This window comes from Anas platyrhynchos, chromosome 4 (assembly GCF_047663525.1).
Source record: "Anas platyrhynchos isolate ZD024472 breed Pekin duck chromosome 4, IASCAAS_PekinDuck_T2T, whole genome shotgun sequence".
Classification (NCBI taxonomy): Eukaryota; Metazoa; Chordata; class Aves; order Anseriformes; family Anatidae; genus Anas; species Anas platyrhynchos.
Genome location: NC_092590.1, coordinates 18,799,535 through 18,821,402, shown reverse-complemented (window position 1 = coordinate 18,821,402; position 21,868 = coordinate 18,799,535). Strand labels below are relative to the sequence as shown.

General features: G+C 45.0%; 1 protein-coding gene across 1 annotated transcript in view; it reads right to left on the bottom strand.

Annotated features, from left to right (window-relative positions):
* SHROOM3 (shroom family member 3) overlaps nucleotides 1-21,868 on the bottom strand; it is a 143,456-nt gene that overhangs the window by 85,276 nt on the left and 36,312 nt on the right. The window contains exon 4 of the mRNA XM_038178963.2: nucleotides 13,585-13,739. Coding sequence (XP_038034891.2) covers nucleotides 13,585-13,739 — 155 coding nt within the window. The remainder of the gene's footprint in view (nucleotides 1-13,584; nucleotides 13,740-21,868) is intronic.

Genomic DNA, 21,868 nt, shown 5'->3' with positions numbered 1-21,868 from the left:
TCAGATTACTGCCCTCCTACCAAGCAGTCGTCAGCAGGCCTGACGGACAGGAGCAGAGAGCGTGAGGAAAGGGGAAATGTGCGGAGTGAAAGTGCCGGCAGCTCTGTCCTGGCTGCCGCGCATCCGCCGCTGCCCCCCTCCTGTAATTAACGCTGGGCATTTTGGGGGGAGAAGGGAGAAAAGAAACTTACATTTACTAAGCGTTTTCGGCCACCCCAACATTATTTAGTGTTTCTTTTGAAACTCACCGCCCTAATCTCATTTGAAGAAAGCATCAGTGAGGGCTGGGGATAAAATCCTGTAGTGGAGGAGAGGGGTAGCAGGGCCAGCAGGCTGTTGCTCACTGCCCCACACAGCAGGGCACAGTAATTCAGCTGCAGGGTCAGGGTTGAAAACGCTGCCCACAGCGGCTCCCTTCTGCCAGCCGGCAGCTCTGTGGGTCCCCCTGCACATAGCTCTCCGCATGATGCCCACGGATGCCCAGCAGAAAACCTGCCACGCTGGGCATATCTGGAATAAGAGGCCATCAGCCTGACACTGCCTGGCTGCAGGAGGCTGGGCTACCCTGTACCCGGCCGGGTTGGCTGAACATCCAGGAGAACGCTGACAACAGGCATTAAATAGATGTTACATGGTGTGCTCAGTTTGGGGCTCCTCACTACAAGGAGGATACTGAGTTGTTCGAGCATGTCCAGAGAAGAGCAGTGGGTCTGGTGAAGGGAGGAGAAAACAAGGCGTAGGAGGGACTGAGGGAACTGGGGCTGTTCAGTCCCGAGGAGGCTGAGGGCAGACCTCACCGTGCTCCCCAGCCTGAAAGGAGGCTGCAATGAGGAGGGAGCCGGTCCCTTTTCTCAGGTGACAAGTGATAGGACCTGAGGAAACTGTCTCAAGTTGCACCAGGGAGGTTTAGATTGGACATTAGAAAGAATTTCTTTGTGGGGAGGGTGGGCAAGCATTGGGTTGGGCTGCCCAGGAAAGTGATGGAGTCCCCATCCCTGGGGGTGTTCAAGAAACGTGTGGACATGGCACTAAGGGACATGGTTTAGTGATGGGACTTGATGATCCTGAAAGTCTTTTCCAACCCAAGCGATTCTATGATTCTATAGATTAAATTAACCTGTTTTTCCTGAAGGGACAAAATGTTTTATTCCAGGCTGTTAGGAATGTTTTAACAATTCATGTCAATACAGAACAGTCCTGTCTGCCTCTGGGTCCTGCACTGGCAATTTAATTCTTGAACCACAGATGCAGTGTGTCCCAGTCTCCCCATCATTCTAGTCAATTTATCAAGTCTTCAGAAAATACTCTTCAAATTTATGAACCTGTTTGCTTTTGTTATTCTGAACTTCTGTTTCTAACAGTTACAGCCTTTTTTTTGTCTTCTTCGAGATTAATTTAACACTGCTATAGGTGTGACTGTCCCTGTGAATGGCTAGTTTTAATTACTGGTGAAATGTCAATAAGAAAGCTATTTGTGTTTGTATGAAGTCTTTGATGTCTGGGGGTTTCAGAACAACTGATAACAACTAGTGACTGTTATGGGATACTATGCAAGCCTCTGATATCTGGCCAGGTGGCCAAGAGATTAAGAAGAAGAAAAAAAAGAAGCTGAAGGATGGCTAGGAGACAAGACCTGCAGGGGATGCTGTATAAACTTGACACGGCACCAAGGAGTACAAAGGGGAAGGACAAGAAAAAAACTTGGAGAGGAAGCCTTCAGCATGAAAGACCCCTAGAGACCCCCAGAGGGACCACCGGAGACTGATGCACATGCTCCAGTAGGAGGGACTGGACCCCAGAAGCTAATTATAATAACCTATTTTTTTAAAGTAGTAATGAATATGTATTAGCCTAGGAGCATAAAAGTCCGCTACTTGATGTAACTGGTGTGCATCCTGGTGGAGCGGAGACTCCCGGTGCACCCAGTGCTGTTTGCTTACCTCTATTCTTTTAATAAATCCTATTTTTTATTTAATCCTATTTTGAAGACTGAGCCATTTCTAACAAGGCCAAACAGAACACACTGTTTCACTTCCACTTCACCCTAAATATTTTTTCCAGTTCAGCTGTTAGATCAAAACATATATTATTCACCATCTTGCCTATAATTTTTACCACTTTTTCTCTGCTGCAATACTCCCTTCAGCTCAGCATCACCCTCTTCCACGCAGTTAAGTTCCTGACGCCCTAGAGGGAAGGAGAGCTGTGTCTCCCGTTTATAAAGGAGATGAGTGAGGAGTAATGCCACATAAAAATATCTATCAGCAAGAGGAACTGAACCCAATTCCCCAGGGAACACCAGCACCCTGGCAGAATTCCCCATCGCCCCAGGACAGAGAGAGGATGGCTCTTGCTGCCTCCATTCTCCTCCTGCAACTCCACCTCAGAACAGCAGTAATCTTAAGAGGCCCGGTAAACAGCAGACTGAGAAGTAACCTGAGAAGAGTTAACTGGCTCTTTTCAGCCTCGGAAAGCTGTATTTTTGTAACCAATATTTCTGATTTTAATTAGCTTAGGCACTGTTTAATAGAAAACAAACATTATGGTGTATTTATGCAGGTATAACCTCCCCGAGAATGCTTTACATTCACGTTTCGAAGGCTGATGCCATCTCGCCTCTAACGCCAAAGTCAAAGCAAGCAGAAAGCTGAAGAAAGGGGTTTTGAACAAAATTGCTCTATATTCACTGATGCAGCAGCCAATGTTTGGGCCAGGCGCATCCATGTGACTGCTCTTTGTCCAACTGCATTTGTGCAAGGGAGAGAGGCTGCCTTTCGCTAGGAACAGGAAGACCTGTGCATATAAAAGACCAAACGATACAGCCTGTGCAGTTTCTCCTCTTCATTATTCTTTTGACTGAGATACTCCATTCATCCAGCCCCAAGGGAGGAACAATGCCATAGGGTTCGGATGACCCATACAAGCCCATTCATTAAAACACGTGAAGTAGTTACAGCGACCACTTCACCCCAACGTCTGTTTTACAGCAGTAAATCCAGGCAAACTCCACTTGTAGCAGGAGGATTACGTTAGCTTTCATTAGCCTTTCCTGACCCTATCTCTCTTCCAAAGGAAACCTTGGATCAAGCAGTAAAAGCCTGGACAAGTTTTTGAGAAATTGTTTTATATTCCAGGGTAATTAGCTCAGCTGAGCAAAGTAAATATTTAACCCAGCTAAGGATATGTATACACCAACACATATCCATGTCACGCAACTTACAAATCCCTTACAAACCAACCATATTTATAGGCAGCTCTTGAAATCAAAGCCATGCAACTGGAGCTTCTCACAATAAAGATGACAAAACGTACTTATTCTCACTGCTCCCCCAGCAGTTGCACTGTGAAGCTGTCATCCTGCAGTCCCGTGCACCTGGACAGGTAACCAAAACCTTGTGCAAGTCCAGGTATTTGCCCCATGGTCTAAAGGTCAGCCTAGACACAATCCCAGATAGAGAAGAGAGGCCCGGATCAGTCAGAGAACACATGCTTGCTTGTTTGCATTTCCATACTATCGTGATCTGATCCAACTCCAACCTAATCCTCAGGAAATTCCAAAAGAAGGAGATTCACACCCTAAAAAGCACTTTGTCCAGCACTGGCAGAGATTTCCCAGCTTTTCCAGTGTCACTTTCTGACAAATCAAACCCCAGCCCGATTACTGCCTGAAGAAGGCAAACTAATCCAAATGCACTTGGTGAAAGAGGCAGCTAATGCAGAGTGGCAGTGGCTAGAAATTGTTGTGTTTCTAAAACAGGCTCAGGTGAGGGGTCAGCCTTTAATGTCCTATACAGCCTAACACTTTACGGTGGCCGGCATCTTTTTTTTTAAGGCATTTTCCCACTGTCCCCATCAGACGCCTAGATCTTTTTTTCAAACATGGTATCTAGATCTTCTCCACGCTTACCATGTTTCACTGTGGGAAATTTCCTAGAAGCCTGGCAGCCCTAAGCTGTAGCTAATTAAATCCTAGACAGTAAGCCCGTTGCCAGTGATTTCAAAATTACATTCTGTTCATCTCTTAGCTGTCTGCCCTGTGTTTCATATTGACCTTTCCTAACGATATAGGGACTGCAAACGTTTTGATGAATGAAGAGAAAACTCCTCTAATGAAATAGTGATGCTTGAGATAGTTAAAAACTTGACAGTTTGATCCAACACACGGACAAATTTTAAAGCCTTTAGTTAGCTGGGAACCTGCTGTGCAGATCTCAGAAATGCTGTATAAATGATATGTCAGGCCTTTGGCTGATGGCGCCCATCTGCATCACCTGAGGACCTGTCTCATCACGTAAGACTTCACTGAAGGCTCATTTTTATGTGTGTTTAAAAGATGCACTGTAAAAGAGCCCCAAAACTTCATGGAACAGAGCCTCAGCAACACCTGGCAGACAGGAGACGGGAGCAGGGGCAGAGTAGAAAGCTGTGGAGGAATTCACAACTCAACATACAGCAGCGCGAGCCACAAGACCACCCTGCCAGTTGCTAATGCCAACTTTGGCCTCCCCAGCTGTCAGTCTTACAACTTCCATGTGCACCAAACCTCCCTTTCTCCCATTCCCCCAGTCATCATCGCTGAGCAAAAACTAGCCCCAGCGCAGAGCAGCTCTTTGGAAACACGCTCCTACATTGCTGAAGAGTGGGGAGGGAGCCAGTGCCTGTTCTAATTAAATTTCATTCATAAAACTTGGATTTATTTGATGCAATTTTTTGGCACGCTGTCAAATACGACACAAAATTACATTAGTGTCATAAGAGGAAAGGATTAGTCCAAAGAGTTCTTTGAAGAACTGTGTTGGCACTTGGCTTTTTGTAAAAATGCCAGCAGCTTCCCCTCGCGCTAGGAACAGCCCATTTTCTCCTGGTCAATGAGGGAAATCACTGCTCAGTGAGGGTCTGAGCCAAAGCCTTTCTGAGTCTGTGGGAATCTTTCCACCAATTTCCACGGGCTCCAATCGGCCCTGAGCCTCAGATGTCAGTCGGACTGACATCTTCCTCCCACACTTCCATACTTCCCTATGGTCATTTATCAGCTAGAGTGAAAGTCTGTTTTTTGTTTGTTTTTCCATTTTTTTAAAGAAAGTCTTATTCATAGCAATTGGCTGCTGAAAGAAAAACCACTTTATAGCTATGGCATGGGTATAAGTGTTAGAAAATGGATTAGTTTAATTCCTAATCTTGCCAGAGGGGTCTTAAAATGAGTTAATTGGGTCCAGATTTGTCTGAGAACACATCACTGGCCATACTGTGGTAGAACAGAGGCCCACATATCCCAGCATCTTCTCCCTGACAGTGCCCAAAAGCAGACACATCATGTAGAGAGAGGAGCAGAACAAATACAAATATGTGCACAATGGCCTGCCAGCCCTAGGAGGCAGCCCCTGCCGTGGGGCTGGTGTTTGCAGGGGGTGTATTCCTGGTGAATACACCTCCTGGGTGAGCTCTGCACCCGCTCAGTGCCTGAATTAGCCAGCTTCCTCCGACGCCCCTGGTCTCAGTGCCACGCTGTGTTTCTCCTCCCAGCATCTCTCCCACGGCTCATTGTTCAGACAAGGGGGCACGGGAACAGGGCTGTGCCAAGAGAATAAGCGGAAAAAAACAAGTCCTGGGGGGGATCTGCAGAGAACTATGAAAACGAACACACAGATTACAGTTATAGCCATGGATAAGCTTAATCCTTTCTTTTGGTACAGTTTTTAGCACAAAAGGAAAACGAGGATAGTGTTTTCTGTCACTACTCCTCCTTTACACGACTTGCATATTTAGCCTGAAGGCACTGTGAGATGGGAACAGATTGCAGGCACTGTTTGGGACAGACAGAAACTACCACTTACTGAAAGCAGAACGTAACTGTCTTGAATACTGATCTTTGCTATGTCTTCATCTCTGTGTTTAGTGTTTACTTACACCTCACTATAAAACTGCCCCAGAAAGTGAGAAATGCAGACAAATGTCTTTCACTCTACATAAAATACACAATGACAGGTGGGTAAGCGTGCACCTGTGGGACAGCTGGAATCAGGAGCAGCAGCAGCCAAGCACTTTATTTGCTGAATCTATCTCAGCAGTGATGGCCAGCACCAAGCCCCCAGCACCAGCTCCCCACTCAAGCTATCACTGACTCATGTGAGCAGATTCACTCGTGGGTTGCTGCTAAGGACAAGGCTGATGGAGGGCTCCTACCTCAGCAGTCTTGGAGGTGCTATGCCTGTGTGCCATCAGATCCCACGTTGAGCCTCAGGAGCACAAGATTTTATGGCAACTACGTGCTTCAGGAATGGAATGTGCTTCATCTTTGATACAAGACTATATATGCTACTTATGTAATACTTGAACAGACTTCCTACAGTAGCTTGTATCTGTATGATAGGACATTTGCTAAAAGCACGTTTCACATCTTGGAGGCATGCAGCACGTTTTGCTGAAGACCATGGATATTTGAGATTTTTGCTTCATGCAGTCTCACTAGCTGTGCAGATGCAAGTATCATCATCGCAGCCCCTCACATCCCAGGTCGGAGTCTACCAACACCCAAGGAAAGCTCTACAGGACCCGAGCGTGTCAGCGTGTACCAAGTACAGGCCTACAACATCAGTCATTCTCTGCAGAGAAATTTTTCCACTAACAAATTTTAATCAAGCTTTGCATTCATTAACCACGACGAATGCTGGATCCACGAGTTTAGAGAATCACAGGGCCAAATACTGACCTGAGGTAACTCATCTGAATGCCACTCAAGCCAACGGAGCTGGTTTATGCCCACTGAGAGCGCAGACCAAACTGCCCGTGGCAAGCTGACTTCACGACACACTGATGTCTCAACAACTTCATGTTTTCACCTCTGCCCTCCCTGCACCAGGCAACAGCGAACGCCACAGCAACTCGAAGGAATGGCTTGTAGGAGGCCCTAGTTCAAGCAGCGCTTGTGCTCGAAAGGGTGTTAGAAAGGAGAGCTGTCGTCCCTGTGGCTGCTGTTGCCTGCAGCATGATATTCGCAGAGCAGCTACATTTGCCATCATGCCTCACTGATCTAATTGCTGCTGTTATGAACACGTTGAATGTAAAACTATGTAAACAGTGTGACGCTCTGACAGCCATTCTTGCTTACTGACCTGTGGAAAAGTCTATTTTTGGCAGCTGCTGTAGGCCACTGTGGTCATTGTAAAGCAGACAAGGCAGTGCATGCATTTTGAGCCTTATCTTCAGCCGACATAAGCATGCACAGCAGAGTCAGATTGAACTGATACAGCTGAAAGGGTCTGGGACTTTTTACATTGCGTCCAACTTGCTTAGGTACTCAAGTTGGAGAGGAAGCAACAGAAGAAACCAAACTGGAAAGAAAAAAAAAGAAAAGAAAAAAAAAAACACTTTCCACAATTAAACTGAGCATTATTTCTATGGCTTGTAGCTTTAGCTTTCAAACCCTCAGTCTCCTCCAGCTGGTTAAAGATCAACTGAGTATCAAAAACTATCTAAGGCGGTTTGCTGAGGACAGTACGCAAGACTCCTCCTATGAAATTAAACAAACTGGTCTCTTCAGTTCCTCATAGTGATTCACACTGACTGTTGCCAATCAGGCAAACCATGAGCAAAAAGATCTCCCCAGCATCAGCCTGTGGATGCCTCAGGCTCGATGGAGCTGGTTCTGCTCACACCTGCAGTCAGAGGCATTTGTCACCAGCAGTGATATAAATATACTGAAGACTATCATGGGAAATACTTGTGGAGAGCCTAGCTTCTTGGCTCACTCCCGTAGTCTGTCAGCAGTGGAGGGACAGTTCCTTCTTCCCTGTAGCACGCTGCTATCTTGCCTCTTTGCCCAGTGATAATTCTTAAGGCTGTTCCCCTCACTCACTGTTTATCCATGGCAGTTTGATCTGGCTAGCAGGACTGAGTGCTCAAAACAGCAGTATTCTTTTTGTCTGATTGCTTGGGTCTGAAATGTGTCAGAATGAAATGGATGTGCTTTCTCTTGAGCCAGCAGGCAGAAACATCCTGTAAAGCCCTGTATTAAAAAGTGGGGAAGGGGAAGGAGAAGCAGGTGATTTTGCTGTGCAGTTCTGAACACCTTAAGGATCACACCTCAGAAAAAGGACTAGAATGGACCACCAAGTGCCAGCAGCAAGCACACAAATTACTTATTACAGCAGCAGGGGATGTGAGGCCAGAAACTGTAACTCGGTGTAGCAGGGAGTGGAAAGTGCACCTAAGGTGCACTCACTAGGGCTCTGTAACTCTCTGACATGCAAAGCACCTCACTCTGGCTTATTCAGGCTTCAGCACAATAAATGTGAAGCATCAGCAAGCTTCTCCAGGGCACAGCAGCTGCAGACCTGAGGTCTACAGGAATACACAAATACATACTTACCTGAGTCTGCTGTCCTGAACGAATGGGCAAAACAAGTACAGGGAAGGAAGAAGCAAGAAATGGGCATAAAGAAACAAATGGGCTTTAGGAACAGCCTCTTAGATGAGTTAAGATACGAGCAGCCCTGTTAGAGAAGCAAAGGAAAGCTGAAAACGTTCACAAACTGTCATCGAGGGCTCCTGAGCTAACAATGATACACAGAAAATGCAACTAGAGAGCATCCTTGGAAAAACATTCACCAGACATCTCCCAAATAAGGATCATGTCAGGGATTAGGCACAGTATTTACTTAGCACTAGGGTTCAATTTCTGCTTCTGCAGAGATCTTCTGTGTCATATCAAGCAAATCATTCAATCGCTCTCTGCCTCAGCTTCTCATCTGCGAATGGACCAGTTATACTTTATCTGGCTGCTAAACGTTGTTAATGCTCCAGAAGAGGAATGGCAATTTAGTAGGAGTTTGCCAAGAGGCAGCACAAAAGGCTCCTTTCCAGCTACAAGCAAGAGATGTAGCAAACCTGAAATGCAGTTATTCTGACCACTAAGTCTCCTGCAGCTCTCACACACGCCAATGCAAACCACCCAGTCTGTTGATCTTTACATTGCAACATCATATGCTAACAACCTGAAGATATTTACAAAAGGATGTCTTGGGTGGCCTAATCTACGTGGCTTTGCCACATCCCTGTCCCATGACTGCAGCGTAACTGCTTTTGGTACCACCTGCACAGGACAGAAACCCAAATGGCAGTTCAGGGTATAGGTTTACTTTCCATAGCGGTAGATTTTAGTAACCCTTTTCACTGCCGTTCTTTCAGTCACATATTGATACATTTACACTACTCCCTTCAGTGCTGATTTTTTGGTCCGGAAAGAATCAATTCACTGCATCTTTCAGCAGCTTGGGATCACTGTGGTCTTGTCCGCTCTGGGTTTCCAGACACTTACCCTGATCTCACTGACACAGATGCTACAGAGGCAAACACTGTGTTTAACGACAGTTTACTTCTCTGCAAGACTGTAAAACACCTTTCTCTGACAATTCATCTCTCGTGCTGGGGAAGCACGTGGAGGCACTAACCTCTGGAAAAGGCTGTAACTTTGATTTTGAAGCAATGGACTAGATACCTCTCTTTCAAAACCAGATCCAGGGCCTATGAAGTGTTTGTAATGGGTAAGGTGCTTCTTCTTCTGAATTATTCTTCACACATTTAAATTAAAAAGATTTTAGCAAAGCCAAACTTGCCTGAAGTTGTCATGATTCCAAATCCACGTTAAGCTTATGAGCAAGGAAGTAGAAAGCTCATAAATTCACAACTTCACATGTGTCTCCTTCTGCAAGTTCCTCCCCAGCATCAGCAGGATGTTTGCACAGAAGTGAAAGGCAGACTAAGGTGCTCATGCACTAACTACTCTGGTGCTGCTCATTGGTTTATAACCATTCATTTATATTAAGTATCGCTGGGAGTTAAGCCATTTTTCTTATTTCTATTTATTCTCCTCTTTCCTCTCAGACTGAATTTTCTCTGGTTTTCTCTTCACATTCCCATCATTGCAAATGTTACCACTCTTTTCCTTCACTAAAGTGACCAATAACAAAATGTTGACTACAGATGCTGATGGATCAGTACTAAGCTTTGCAGATGACATTCCGAGGAAAATAACAGATTATTGCATCAAACTGTCTGCAGATGCAGCAAGGTTTTGCAACATTAATTTTTGTTTAATAACATGTAAAGGTGCACACTACTGCAATAGGCACTAAAAGCTTACCTTTGTCCTAGAAAAAAAACTGAGATTAAATAGCAATCTGCGTGTGCTATGCAAGCTACACAAATATATGGAGTGTTTTAAATGTACTCTGTATGTCCTTTGATGTTCTTGCGACAAAACATCTGAATAAAAAATCCAAGCTTTCCGTCTGTTGTGATGTCTTGTGTCTTCATCACACTGCTACAGACAGCTCATGAGGTTTTTAATGTGAGAAACAAACAATCAAACCTTCAAAAACATGCTGACCTTGAATAGGCTTTGGAGAGAACCAAAAAGACAGACAACAAGCAGACTTTGCTATTGTTTGTGTATGACTTTCAAGGGGTAAAGTCCATGTCCGTATGCGTTTGTGTCACTCCCTAAGCAAGAGTTCTCACGAATCCTGAAATCACACACTGAAAATTCACGTCACAGATGACTGTTCAGAGAACGTTAGGACTGCTGCTATTTGCAGCAAGCAAACCTAATCCACTTGAGTTAAATTGTCAGGAGCAACTTACAAAAACCAGTACCTTAGGCACTCCAAACATAATTTATTTTCAGACAATGTAGTACTGCAAAGCATTTTCTTCTTGTCCACATAACAAAAACCAAACCCCAAACGGGGTTGTTGAAGCACATTAGTGCTTCCTTTACCAGTCCTAATGGCTAAACACATTAGGTCTGGGGTAAAGATAACCTGCACATATTTGGTGCTGTAGCTTTATCTCAAGTCTGGCTTGCAAACCTTTGTTTGTTCGCATTTTATCACATAGATAGCAGCCTGCCCAGCAGCATCCCTCTATGTGAGACGAAGGCTTTATGTGGCTGATATTCTGTAATGAGTTGCTTTCCTTAATTTCTTTTGCATCTAGCTACATTTCATTAAATATTGTTGGAAGCTTTTATTAAATGTAGAAGCTCACTTTCCTCTCACTACTTTCCTATTTCCCACCATTCTCCTCTGGGATCTTTCTTTTATCCCTTCTCTTGCACTAGAGACAAAATCTTTGTCTTTTACCTTGTCATCAGCTGGCCAAAGAGCAGAGACCTGACACCTTTGGGGACTGGGAGAATTCAGGCAACCTCTAACTGACTACCCACAAAGCAGTCAGACCTCACATTTTTTTCTTTTGCTATTTTCTCAGCCCATGCCAGCACTGCAGGGGCAGCTGGGACTATGTCGAATCACCTGAAGGATGGTCTCTTAGCTCTTAATTGTAATTTTTCAGTTTTAAGTTTATGGATTTCCTGAGATTTAAATGTGCATGAAGCGTTTGAAGAACCTTGGCAAGAGGGTATTATGTGAATGTAATACCTCTTAAAGTAAGTGTGATATAGTATTCCAAACAACGAAAAAATCAAATACCCCTGAAAATTCCTTTTAAAAGGAGAAGAAAAGCTGAAAAGGCCTTAGGAACTTAAAAATAATGGAGGAAGAAACCATTAAGCTACACTGTGAAGCATAATTTTGAAATATATAAAACACTGGTGGCTGATTCTTAATTTTTTCCGAGGTCAATCACTTCCTCCTTCAATAACTGATCACCTTCAATAAGAGTAATGTGACCAATGTCCTTTAGGATTGGCTACATGAACTGGGTGTCTCGTGATTCCTACTGCATGTGAAAAAACAGTCATGGACACGAAGAAGTGGCTTATTTTCTCTTTTAGCTTGAGAGACCTCAAAACTTTGTAAGAAATGTCTTCCACTCATTCAGGCATTTCCCAAGGAAATATTAGGAACTGTTGAATTTTGGCCTCGCTATGACACTGCTGACTTTGAGTACCTCACTTCTGCTTGTAAGCACATACATATGCATACATAGATATCAATGTTTTTATATACATGCACATGTGTGCATACATATCCAGACAGAGACAGAGTATTTATCACTCCCGGTCTCCTGACAGAGTATTTATCACTCCCTAGGACTCCAAGGTCTGCAAACTTGATTTTTCTTGTCCCCTTTTCTCATTTCTTTTATTGTTTTCCTCCTAAGTAGACAGTATAAACCTGAGAAAAAAATCACTTTAGACCAAAGAGAACAAGATAATTCGCTATTTCACATCAGCAAAACTAAATTGAGATGTGACAGAAGGGTTCTATATTCACAGTTTTACAAAGTTAGCTTGAATCGAACATTTGTCCAGTCAGTACTGATTACAATTTACATGGATCTTAAGTAAAAGCCATTTGTTTTTGGAAAACGCTCAAGCTGCAATCAACTGCATTTGCAAATATCCTCCCAGTGGATACAAAGGATCTACCAGTTCAATATATGAAGATTCAGATTTTGTCATAAGGCCATTGTCAGTACCTGAAGACGCTTCATGTAAACAACACAATACAGCCAGCAGAGCATGAAATATACTCCAGAAAACAGAAGGGTGTCTGAGCCCTTCATGCCTGCCCTATTCAGACATTACCCCTCGGATGTTAGCCAGTTGTTCCAACTTAGTGACTCATGCTGACACCTTTTGTTTGGCTAATGACAGCTCCTCAGCTATGCTGATCTTGACCCAGATTCCTCTCTGGCTGAGCATGGAAATTCAGGACAGAGCACTCCATGAAGTGATACCAGCTATCACCTAACTGGCACAGAAAAAGACTGTTTGGACATGCCAGCACTAGGAAACATACAGGATGCAAGTCTATTAAGGTCTTAAGACCATAATTTTAGATCCAAACGTCTGTGATTCAAAGTGGACATAAAGTTCTGTGGCTTGACCCTATCACAAACATTTATTCTTCATACCTCCAGAGGGTATTGGCAGATTTTGTGTAGCCGAGTTAAGTTCAGCACACCACCAGAGCCAGCTTGCAGGCATTGCTACTCATTACCATTTACAAGGCCTTTGACAGACAGGGAAATGGATGTGTGAGGAAAGATCACTCATTCAGTGATAACACAGAGGTTGCTGCTAAAAAGATGCAGGTGAAATGGCTGCTCTTCCCCCTGGATCACACCCTGAGTGCCATACTGATCAAGCTGCTCTCTGTCAGCATGGCAACTCTATCACTTACCTGCAGAACATTAAACAACTCCAAACCCTGTTGTGGCCAGTGGAAATCTTTGTGCTGTCACAGTGACCGTGATAAAACAGAGCAAATGAGGCAGGAGCTATGTACAGAATTGGCACGCTTTTGAAGGGAGCCCCAGGTACTTTAAAGGACGAAGGGGGACTGCCTGTAAATCTGAACAGGATTCCTGGATTGCCAGGTGGCGGGATAGCAGTGGAAGACATTTGGATAAGTAGTTCACATACTTGGATGCAACAGTGACAAAGGAGTCATAGAAATGTTTGCAGAAAGGAACAAATGATCGCCCTCGGGCTCATGCCTGTGTGCTTAAAACAAGGCTACTGCCAAGATTAGGCTGTAGGCATTCAGCTAGAGATGTGAGAGGGGTGGTTGTGGTACCCTGCAGGGCAGGAGAGAGGGAGTGTTGTGTCTTGCCTACCTGCGGACGACTAGCTTCAGTTTCTTGTAGGACCCTTTCACCAGGGAGATGGCCTCTCTCCTGGAGCTGCTCAGTTCCACCTCATTGATGTTCACCACCTCGTCACCAGCCTGCAGCTTGGAAGGCAGGGAGTCTGCTTTACCTCCCTCTTCAATCTGCACAGGAAAGAGAGAAAGCGATGGTGAGGCACGCCTGCCACAGTTTGGCTGTCACATGCAGAGCTCAGCATGCACTTCTGTCCAAGAGGCAAGGTCTCCCAGCCCCCAAATCAGCTCTCAGACTAAGAAACGTTTCCTCCCTTTGCCCGCCAGCTTTCTCAAAGGACAATGCTTGCCTTGCCTATTTTGTGTGCATGGAATATAGGGATAAGCAGCAAAACAAATTTTGCCAAGAAACATTGTTATGAATAAGCCAGAAAAGTTTTTGGTATTTGGAAGCAGTAATTGCCAGCAAAATGGTGATGGAACATCTCCTGACAAGAGCACCCCAGCACGAGCCCAAGGGCCAAGCCTGGATTAGAAGACCTTTGATGTGATTTTCTGGTTCAGGCTCCTCTGTGTGATCTAACTGCCTGGTTAACAACAGCTTGCTGCTTACAGGCCAGCAACAGAGCAGATGCACACAGGTGTATGCAGTTAGTAACATACAGCAGCTCTGCAGGGTTTTTCAGCTAGGGATTTCAAAGAACAGTATAAAAGGAAGCAGAAAGTTATTTTAATTTTATGAGAAGGTAAGTATCTTGTCCAAGGCTATGCAGTGGCAAATCCAGAAGGAGAATCCTAGGGCACTTTCCTCTCTGTTTTGTATAGTCCACTGTGTATGCTGTATAGTCTTCAATGCCCGTTGATTCTCCATCAGTGTGCCAGCAGCAAAGCACCAAGTCTGCACAGAAGTGAGAGACAGGGCAGAGGAGAAGGAAACAGGGCCCAGAATCTCAGACTCCCGGCCCTGTGCAAAGTGAGAGGTGCGTACTGACAGAGTGATACTGAGTATTAGCAGAGGGCAAGGTTACATACATATAACACACTGAATCCTGAGCTTCTGCAGAATGAAATGCAACCAAAATAGCTTTTACTACAAAACTTGCCACCACAGAATCTGATATTCAAAGCACCCAGCAGTCCATGTTCAACAGAAGCTGTAACTGGTGTTAGCAATTGTCTCGTGAGCCACAATTAATTACAACGTCTTATGGCACCCTGGAAGTATAACCTCTTCTGTCAGTCCTTTACCTTCCCAGACATCACACCAAAACAAAAACTGGATTCAGGCTCTGATCTAGTGAGCAGACGTAGTATTTGCAGGGGTGCCACTTTCTGAGAAGTGCATGCACACTTCTACAAGCCACTTTTACTTCAAGCCACGTCAGGTAAGGTGTAATTGAGCCACAACTCAAACAAGAAGCTCAGCTCATGCAGACACATTACCCAGACCTTTTACTAGTACATTAGTTTCAGTGTAAGTGGTGATTTCTCACAGGCAAAGCCAGTCTGTTCTTCTGAACAACAGTACTCCAGCTCCTGTATTTTGTAACACTTAAAATCCGACTTCCACAAACATTAGCTAATCAGTTCTCCTACCTCCCTACACAGGTAGGTAAAAATCATTGGTATTCATCCTACCAGGAAGTCCTTCCACTAATGAATGATTTTTTTTCTTTTCTTTGTGAGAATGGATAAAACCACAGGAATGAGACTTCATATAAAGAGTCTTGTATCACAATTACCAGGAAGGGCGAGAGATGAAACATTAGACCTTGCTGCCAGCACAAATAAATAACAAACGAAAAAATGCAATGCGGTATCGCTCCAGTTTGTTGCTGCTGTAAAGAAACACAGGTGGGTAGCATTTAAACTAAGTATAATAGACTGGGACAATACAGGTTAGATCAACCTGCAATACAAGAAACAGAAGGGAGTTTGTTTATTGTCTTTTTTTTTCTTTGTTATGTTAGATCATATATAATAGAAAAAAGGCATTCTTGGACCAGTACAAATTTGTACTTGTACCTTGTAACAAATATCATCTACTTCAAAGGCTGAGACACTCATCAGAAGCATTTGTATTAACTTCTGCCTTGAGGAACTTTGGCCATAAAAAACTTCCAGTTGAAAAATCACAATCTGTGTTTTATTCTCTACTCAGTCCCGATTTTAATTATTTATTCTGGTTTTTAAACTCCACAGGATCACTATTTTAGGGTTCTCTTTGGAACCATGGGCGCTAGATTTTTGTTTTCCTCTCTTTTTTTTTTAGTGAAAATGGGTATTTGGATTCTCCCATAATTACCATTATAAATAACCTGAAATCAAAGGCCTCAACGAAACACTAAAATCCACAATACTCCTGGTAAGGTTGCTAACATTATGAACAGCTCTAAAATAAACCTGTCTTTGATAACTGATGTGTTCCAGCTTATGCCAGGGGCTCTTAAACTGCAGTTTGCAAGGCCATGTAGCCAGCCACAGCAGTATATTAAAGGCCTTCAAGGAGAGTTTGCTAGCCTGAGTACAGCCATCTGCAAGTAATGCTGAGGTTGAGAATGATCTGCTTTGCTCCTGTATAACTATCCACAAACAAGATCTAAAACACAACATGCTTTTTGTGACTAGACACTTTTGATGGTAGCATCAAAACTAAATTACCTGTGTACCTAGACAGAATGTAAGTGGAGATATGGATTGATTTTTTCATTTGATTGCATAGCTATCTCATTTCTTAATAATGTTAGCCTCCTCTCTTGCTTAGGTACAGTTGTCTCATTTAATGAGCTGGGGTTCCCTGGATGCAAGTTCCCTAGAGGTCCTGGAGGAAAATACTCACAACAGCCCTGGGACCTGGCAATACCACTCAGAGAGTCACAAGGGTCAAAAAGACCCCAGGGTTCCCAGCAGAAGTCCAGAAATGAGGCACTGTCTCCCAAAGCAAAGTTCAGACGCTCCATGTTCTCACCTGGTCACTTCCTCTCTCTGAACGCCTCTGAAAATATTTGTGTATAAGGAGTGGTAATAATTCAAGGAAAGAACAGAATAATTCAAACAAAACACGCTGCACTATAAACACAAAGCGCTCTCTCTAGTCAGTGTAACAATTATCAACAAAAGCAAACAAACCTCAGCACACATGTAACCTATTGAAATGATCACCTGCTTTACTGGCCAAGTCAAGGATGGGAACCTGCTGGTCTGTGATGCGCTGAGCAGCTGAGGACCACATGACAGTATGCTCACAAAGCTTCGTGTGCCAAACCAGACGGATAAATATGCAGGCAGGCCACTTCTGCGTGTGGCTGCCCTCTCTGAACATCGGCTTGTTCTGTGGACCCAAGGTCCCAAGTGAGAGGAAAAGAGAAGATAAGTCTTGAGCTGTCCCCTAAACCTCAAGTGGCTCAGTGCTGTCACAGCAATGGCAGAGCTAGCAGCACACTCTGTTGTTTTCAGTGTGTCAGTTGCATTGGAGTAGTTTGAACAGCCACAGTGTTGTCAAAATCACGCTCAGCAGTCACTTGTGCCAAAAATGTGATCACTGAGCTACATGACCTAGCGTAAGGGGTCAATCAATAGGCAGTAAGACCTCTTATGGCTTATTTATGCAGAGAGAAACAAGGTGATTTGGAGCCAGCAAACTTACTTCGGCAGAGGATCTTTGCTAAAACTGTCAGGAACAAGAGGAGCCAGCTGGGGACTGATGATTTTTGGCTGGAATGAGACAACCACTCTGCCAAGCCAAGTTATGAGAGAAGACTGACAAGCAGAGGGGGGAGGAATACCTAAGACACAGGTTGGCTGGGTTTAATGCCTGGTTTCACTGCAGATGTTGTGAGAGGAACCAGATGCCCAGGTATGGCCTCGTGGGGAGCAGAAACCCTCTCCTTGAATCAGTAGGAGCATCTGTACAGCAAAACATTCATCCATAGCAAAAAGAGTCATGGTTTCTGTGCCTTGGCTTCCCAACTGTAAAACAGACACAACTGTTCCTACCTTCACCTGTCCCCTGCGTTCAACATGTGATCTCTCTGTGGGTGGTGATGATCCAAATCTTGGCTCTCATTCCAGGGGCTGCCTCTGAATCTGCAGCTCGCAAGCCCTGACCTGGGGAAGTCTTTGTCTCTTGAATCATGCAACAGAAAATTATCCCCTTCCAGAGGGTGCACCACCAACCATCTCTGACAGTTCCTATTTCCTGTGAAACCCCATTCAAGTCCTCCATAAAGGCTGTGATTTCAGCCATCTCCTCCACACCTCACTCTTTCTTCTGCTTTCCACAAAGGTATCTAGCCAGTGCTTCCAGGTTCTTTCAGAAGGAGAAAACAAGATCTTCCCTGCCAAGCTGGCCTCCCCACCCACTTCAAAAAGTCTCAGTAGTCTTCTCAGGCTGACACAAACCCAAGCCCGTTCAGCTGTCTTTACTGCAGTAAAGACTACCATGCCCGCTGCCCTTTCCTGAAAATCCCCAAGGCCACCCCTGGTTCCTGCTTTGCATTAACACTCCGGTCCATTTTCTTGTACTAGAGGAGGCTCCTTGTCACTCAATAGATCATAGAGCAGACTTTGAACTCATCTGTTCTCCCTTTTTTTGGCTTACTGTAAAAGCAAGATGTTGCTTAAGCAGATCACCAAGGATACATAAGACTTATTACTACTGTCTTTTGTTTGGTTCACTATGGTTACTGTAGGTTCAGAGAATGCTGTCTAACTGAGATCCTTTCTTGATTATTTTAAAGAGGTTTTCTTTATTTATTCCTCTTTTTTCTTCCCTTGCTTTGAGGAGCTTTTGTAACAACAAATTCTCTGTAGCTTTTAAGATGGATCATTCCACCTTTGTGTCTTTTGTATCAAGCACGGTGCATGTGATTCCTAAACTGTAAACTTACTGGCCAAAGTTTCTTCATAAAAAAGAAGCAAATACGTAGACACACACACTGTATGCAGTTACACCAGTGAAGCCGTGCCACGCAGCAGGTTAGTACAACTGCTGAGGGACACTGGGAGATGCTCTGGAAAAAAACAGTAAGGCAGCTAGCCGGGTGTTGACAGAAACAGCCGCAATCGCAGTGACAAACTACTGCCCTTTGCCTGTCACACACAGTAACGATGGCAAGGGGAGCATCACAAATGAACTGCTGGAGATGGCTGTCCAGAATTCCTGAGCTGCAGAAAGAAGTTTTATAGGAACCGATGGGGTGGCAGAGGAAGAAGTTTCGCTCCCTGGAGGAGTTGAGAGAGGAAGCTTTCTCTACTGCAAGGTGTCCGTGATTCACCCCGGAGCAGCATTACAGAAATTTGTTCTCTGCTTCAGAGCCCTTGAAAATCCTCCTTCTCAGCCCATTTTCATCTCCACATCTCCACTGCTAAAGCATTTGTAACAGCCTAAAATCTTTTACAAGAATTGTTTTTTGTTTTTATTCTTTCCAGTGGGATGATGCATCCCAGCGCACCTGGGACTCACCTCTGCCTTGTCCCTCACTGGGTTATCAGCACTGGTACACCAAATCTGGCTTGCTCGGTAAACTTGTTGAGTAGCTGATCAATATTGGTTTTATGCAGGAGACGAGTTTTTTAAGCCCCCATGGAGTTCAGACAGGGTTCTCAAACCTAACAGCAGAGTTGCAGAGCTACTGAAAGACTCCAGAGAAGACGCTGCTCCCATCACTCAGACTTAATGCCATGTCACAGTCTGGGGGCAGTGCCCGTTTCCCATGCAGCAGAGAGAAATCCTGCCCCATTGTCCCCAAGCCCTGTGTCAGCGTGACAAAGCAGTTCATACGATTCAATCAAAAAACAGTTAAGTCTAAGGTCTCCCCCTGGAGCCCTATCTCTGCTGGATATTCCCATCCCTGATGCAGACATGCATCGAGAGAGAATTTAGCTACTGGTATTTAATCAAAAGTGTTTCCAAATTAGTTATTGTTTTCTCCTGCAGGGAAGAAAGGAAAAGTTTTTTTCTCATAGTACTCTGGATTGTTCTGCAGTAACACCACTGCTGCCAAGTAAAAGGTTTGGTGGTGGAGAGACTCATTTATTCCAAGTAGCTGTACAAGGTTCACGCAGAACGAATTCACCTCGGGAGCCTGAATTTTACTCAGTGGAAGAACAAGTTAAACTACATGGTTCTGAAGGGTTAACGGTGCTAAGAAATCTTTTTGGCACTTCCCAAGAAAATCTGTTATTTAACACAAGCAAAACAACATACTTTCTCCCCCACTCAGTCTGAACCATGTTAATGAATACATTTACTTGGCTTGGAGCAAGACGCCTAGCAAGGAGGACTCCAGCCCTTGCCATTCACAACTCCAGCACTTCTGGCATCCTCAGGCTTATTTTCCAGATACTACATCAGAGAGGCACCACGGTAAACCCAGAGGGACCTCTGCTCACTGAGTTGGCAGTGACAGTCACCAGCTCTGATTTTAGCACTGCAGCCACCAGCAGAGCAGTGTTTGACACCATAAAGCTGCTTTCCCACTGCTGGGTGGCCAAAGGTAGGCATTGCTCGGAGAGCAAGGCCAGCCGTCCCTCAGTGGGACAGAGGAACTTCCCTCAAGACAAGGTCACTGGAGAAATTGCTCCTCGACCCTGTGGCTTTACTCCTCTCCTAGTCCTCTGCTCTGCTGCCTGAGGCAATCCTTATTTTGTCCATGTCTAAGGCTAGCCCTAGGAACGCTGAAAAGAACATGAACCACACATCTTTTCTTCAGAAGAGGGATTTCAGGCAAGCAGGCTGCATTTACCAAACCTGAAATCTGTCCAGGATGTGGAGTGAAAATGCTATTATGTATCAGAGCCTCTAGTACAAAGGGGTCCAGGACCTCATTTTTTATTCCCCCAAGCCAAAATGAAGCAGCAGTGTTGCTGGTGCCCCTCCAAGTGCTCCGGATCCAGATGGAAACCTGCTGCCCCTTGCTGACTGAGCACCACCCCTCCTCTCCAGCCCCATCTGCACGCAGGAGGGAGCATCACTGCCCTGTGCCACCTGGCTGTCCCCAAACCCGGCCCAGGAGTAAGGCAGTACCTGGGCTGCCTTGTCCTTGAACCTGGATGGTCTGGAGACAGGACTGCAGGCGAAATGCTGGGATGCTCCTGCTCCAGTGCAGACAGGAGCTCCCTGAAGGACCAAAACCTTTCCCCGTATAATTACGGAGTGCAGACTGGCTGTGGGGAGCAAAGCAGTGACCCAGCTGTGGAAATGCCATGGTGCTCCAGGCAGGCTGGGTGCAAGTTACTGACAAGTGGCCAGGATTCAAGGTCATTCCTCTGACTACCCCGCAGGCTCCAACACTTCCACACCTTCCCATTTCCTGCGCGACTGTTTCCTGTCCTGGAAGCAAGGTTAATCTCAGCAGTCAGCCCCTCAGCAAAAAGTGGCGAGAAGTGAATGGAAAACAGATTGCTGGCTTCAGCTGCAAGAGATAAGAAGACATGCGTGGATGAGTTTGTGTCTGCCTCCTCTCGGTGACTCTAAATTCCTAAGCCAGCAGAGGAACGAAAGCTTAGCTCTTAGATAATTTTGGACCTTCTTAAGCATAGAGCAGGAAAAATTAAGTTTGCTTTCAGCTAATTCACAAAGACAGACGGAACTCCACTACAGCTTTGACTTCAGACCTTTAAGAAGCCTCCAGGATCCTTTTTTTTTGTTGTAACAGGAGGCAAAACTAACAATAAATCTTCTCCACACCCATCCATATATACAAGACAAAGAACTGATTTGTGTTTGTACATGTCTAACATGTACAGCCCTGTCAGGTCCCTCTGCTAGCGGCGTGGTGCAAACACATTAGCATGGACAGTTCCTGCCCTGAGCCTTACGGTGCGAATGGGCAGGTCAGACAGAGAGGGACGGGAAACAGAGATGTGGAAAAGCTGTGTCAACAGCAAATGAGACAGCAGCAAAGCCCACTCACAGCTACAGAGACATCTGCAACACATGGGCTGAGCCTAGAGGTGAGGAAAAGCAAGGGCACCTGCAGAAGAGGGGAAAAACCATCTCATCTTCAGCCAGCATAAAGCCAGCTGCACTGCTTGCTCCCTTCCAGTGCTAAAACCCGAGGGATTGCTTTCTCCTGCTCCTTCTCTGCTTCCTGCGTGAGGCCAGCTTTTATCCCAGGAGGGTGTTGCCTGCAGAACACACCCTGCCCATGCACATGGCAAGCAGAGAGAGCCTTGCTTCTTTGTTCGCTGTTTGGTTTTTGCAAACAATCCATTCCACGCATTCCACAGAGGGTATATTACAAATACTGGGGCCTGGCGCATGCTAACTTGATCCTGTTTGGTCTGCAGCGATTATC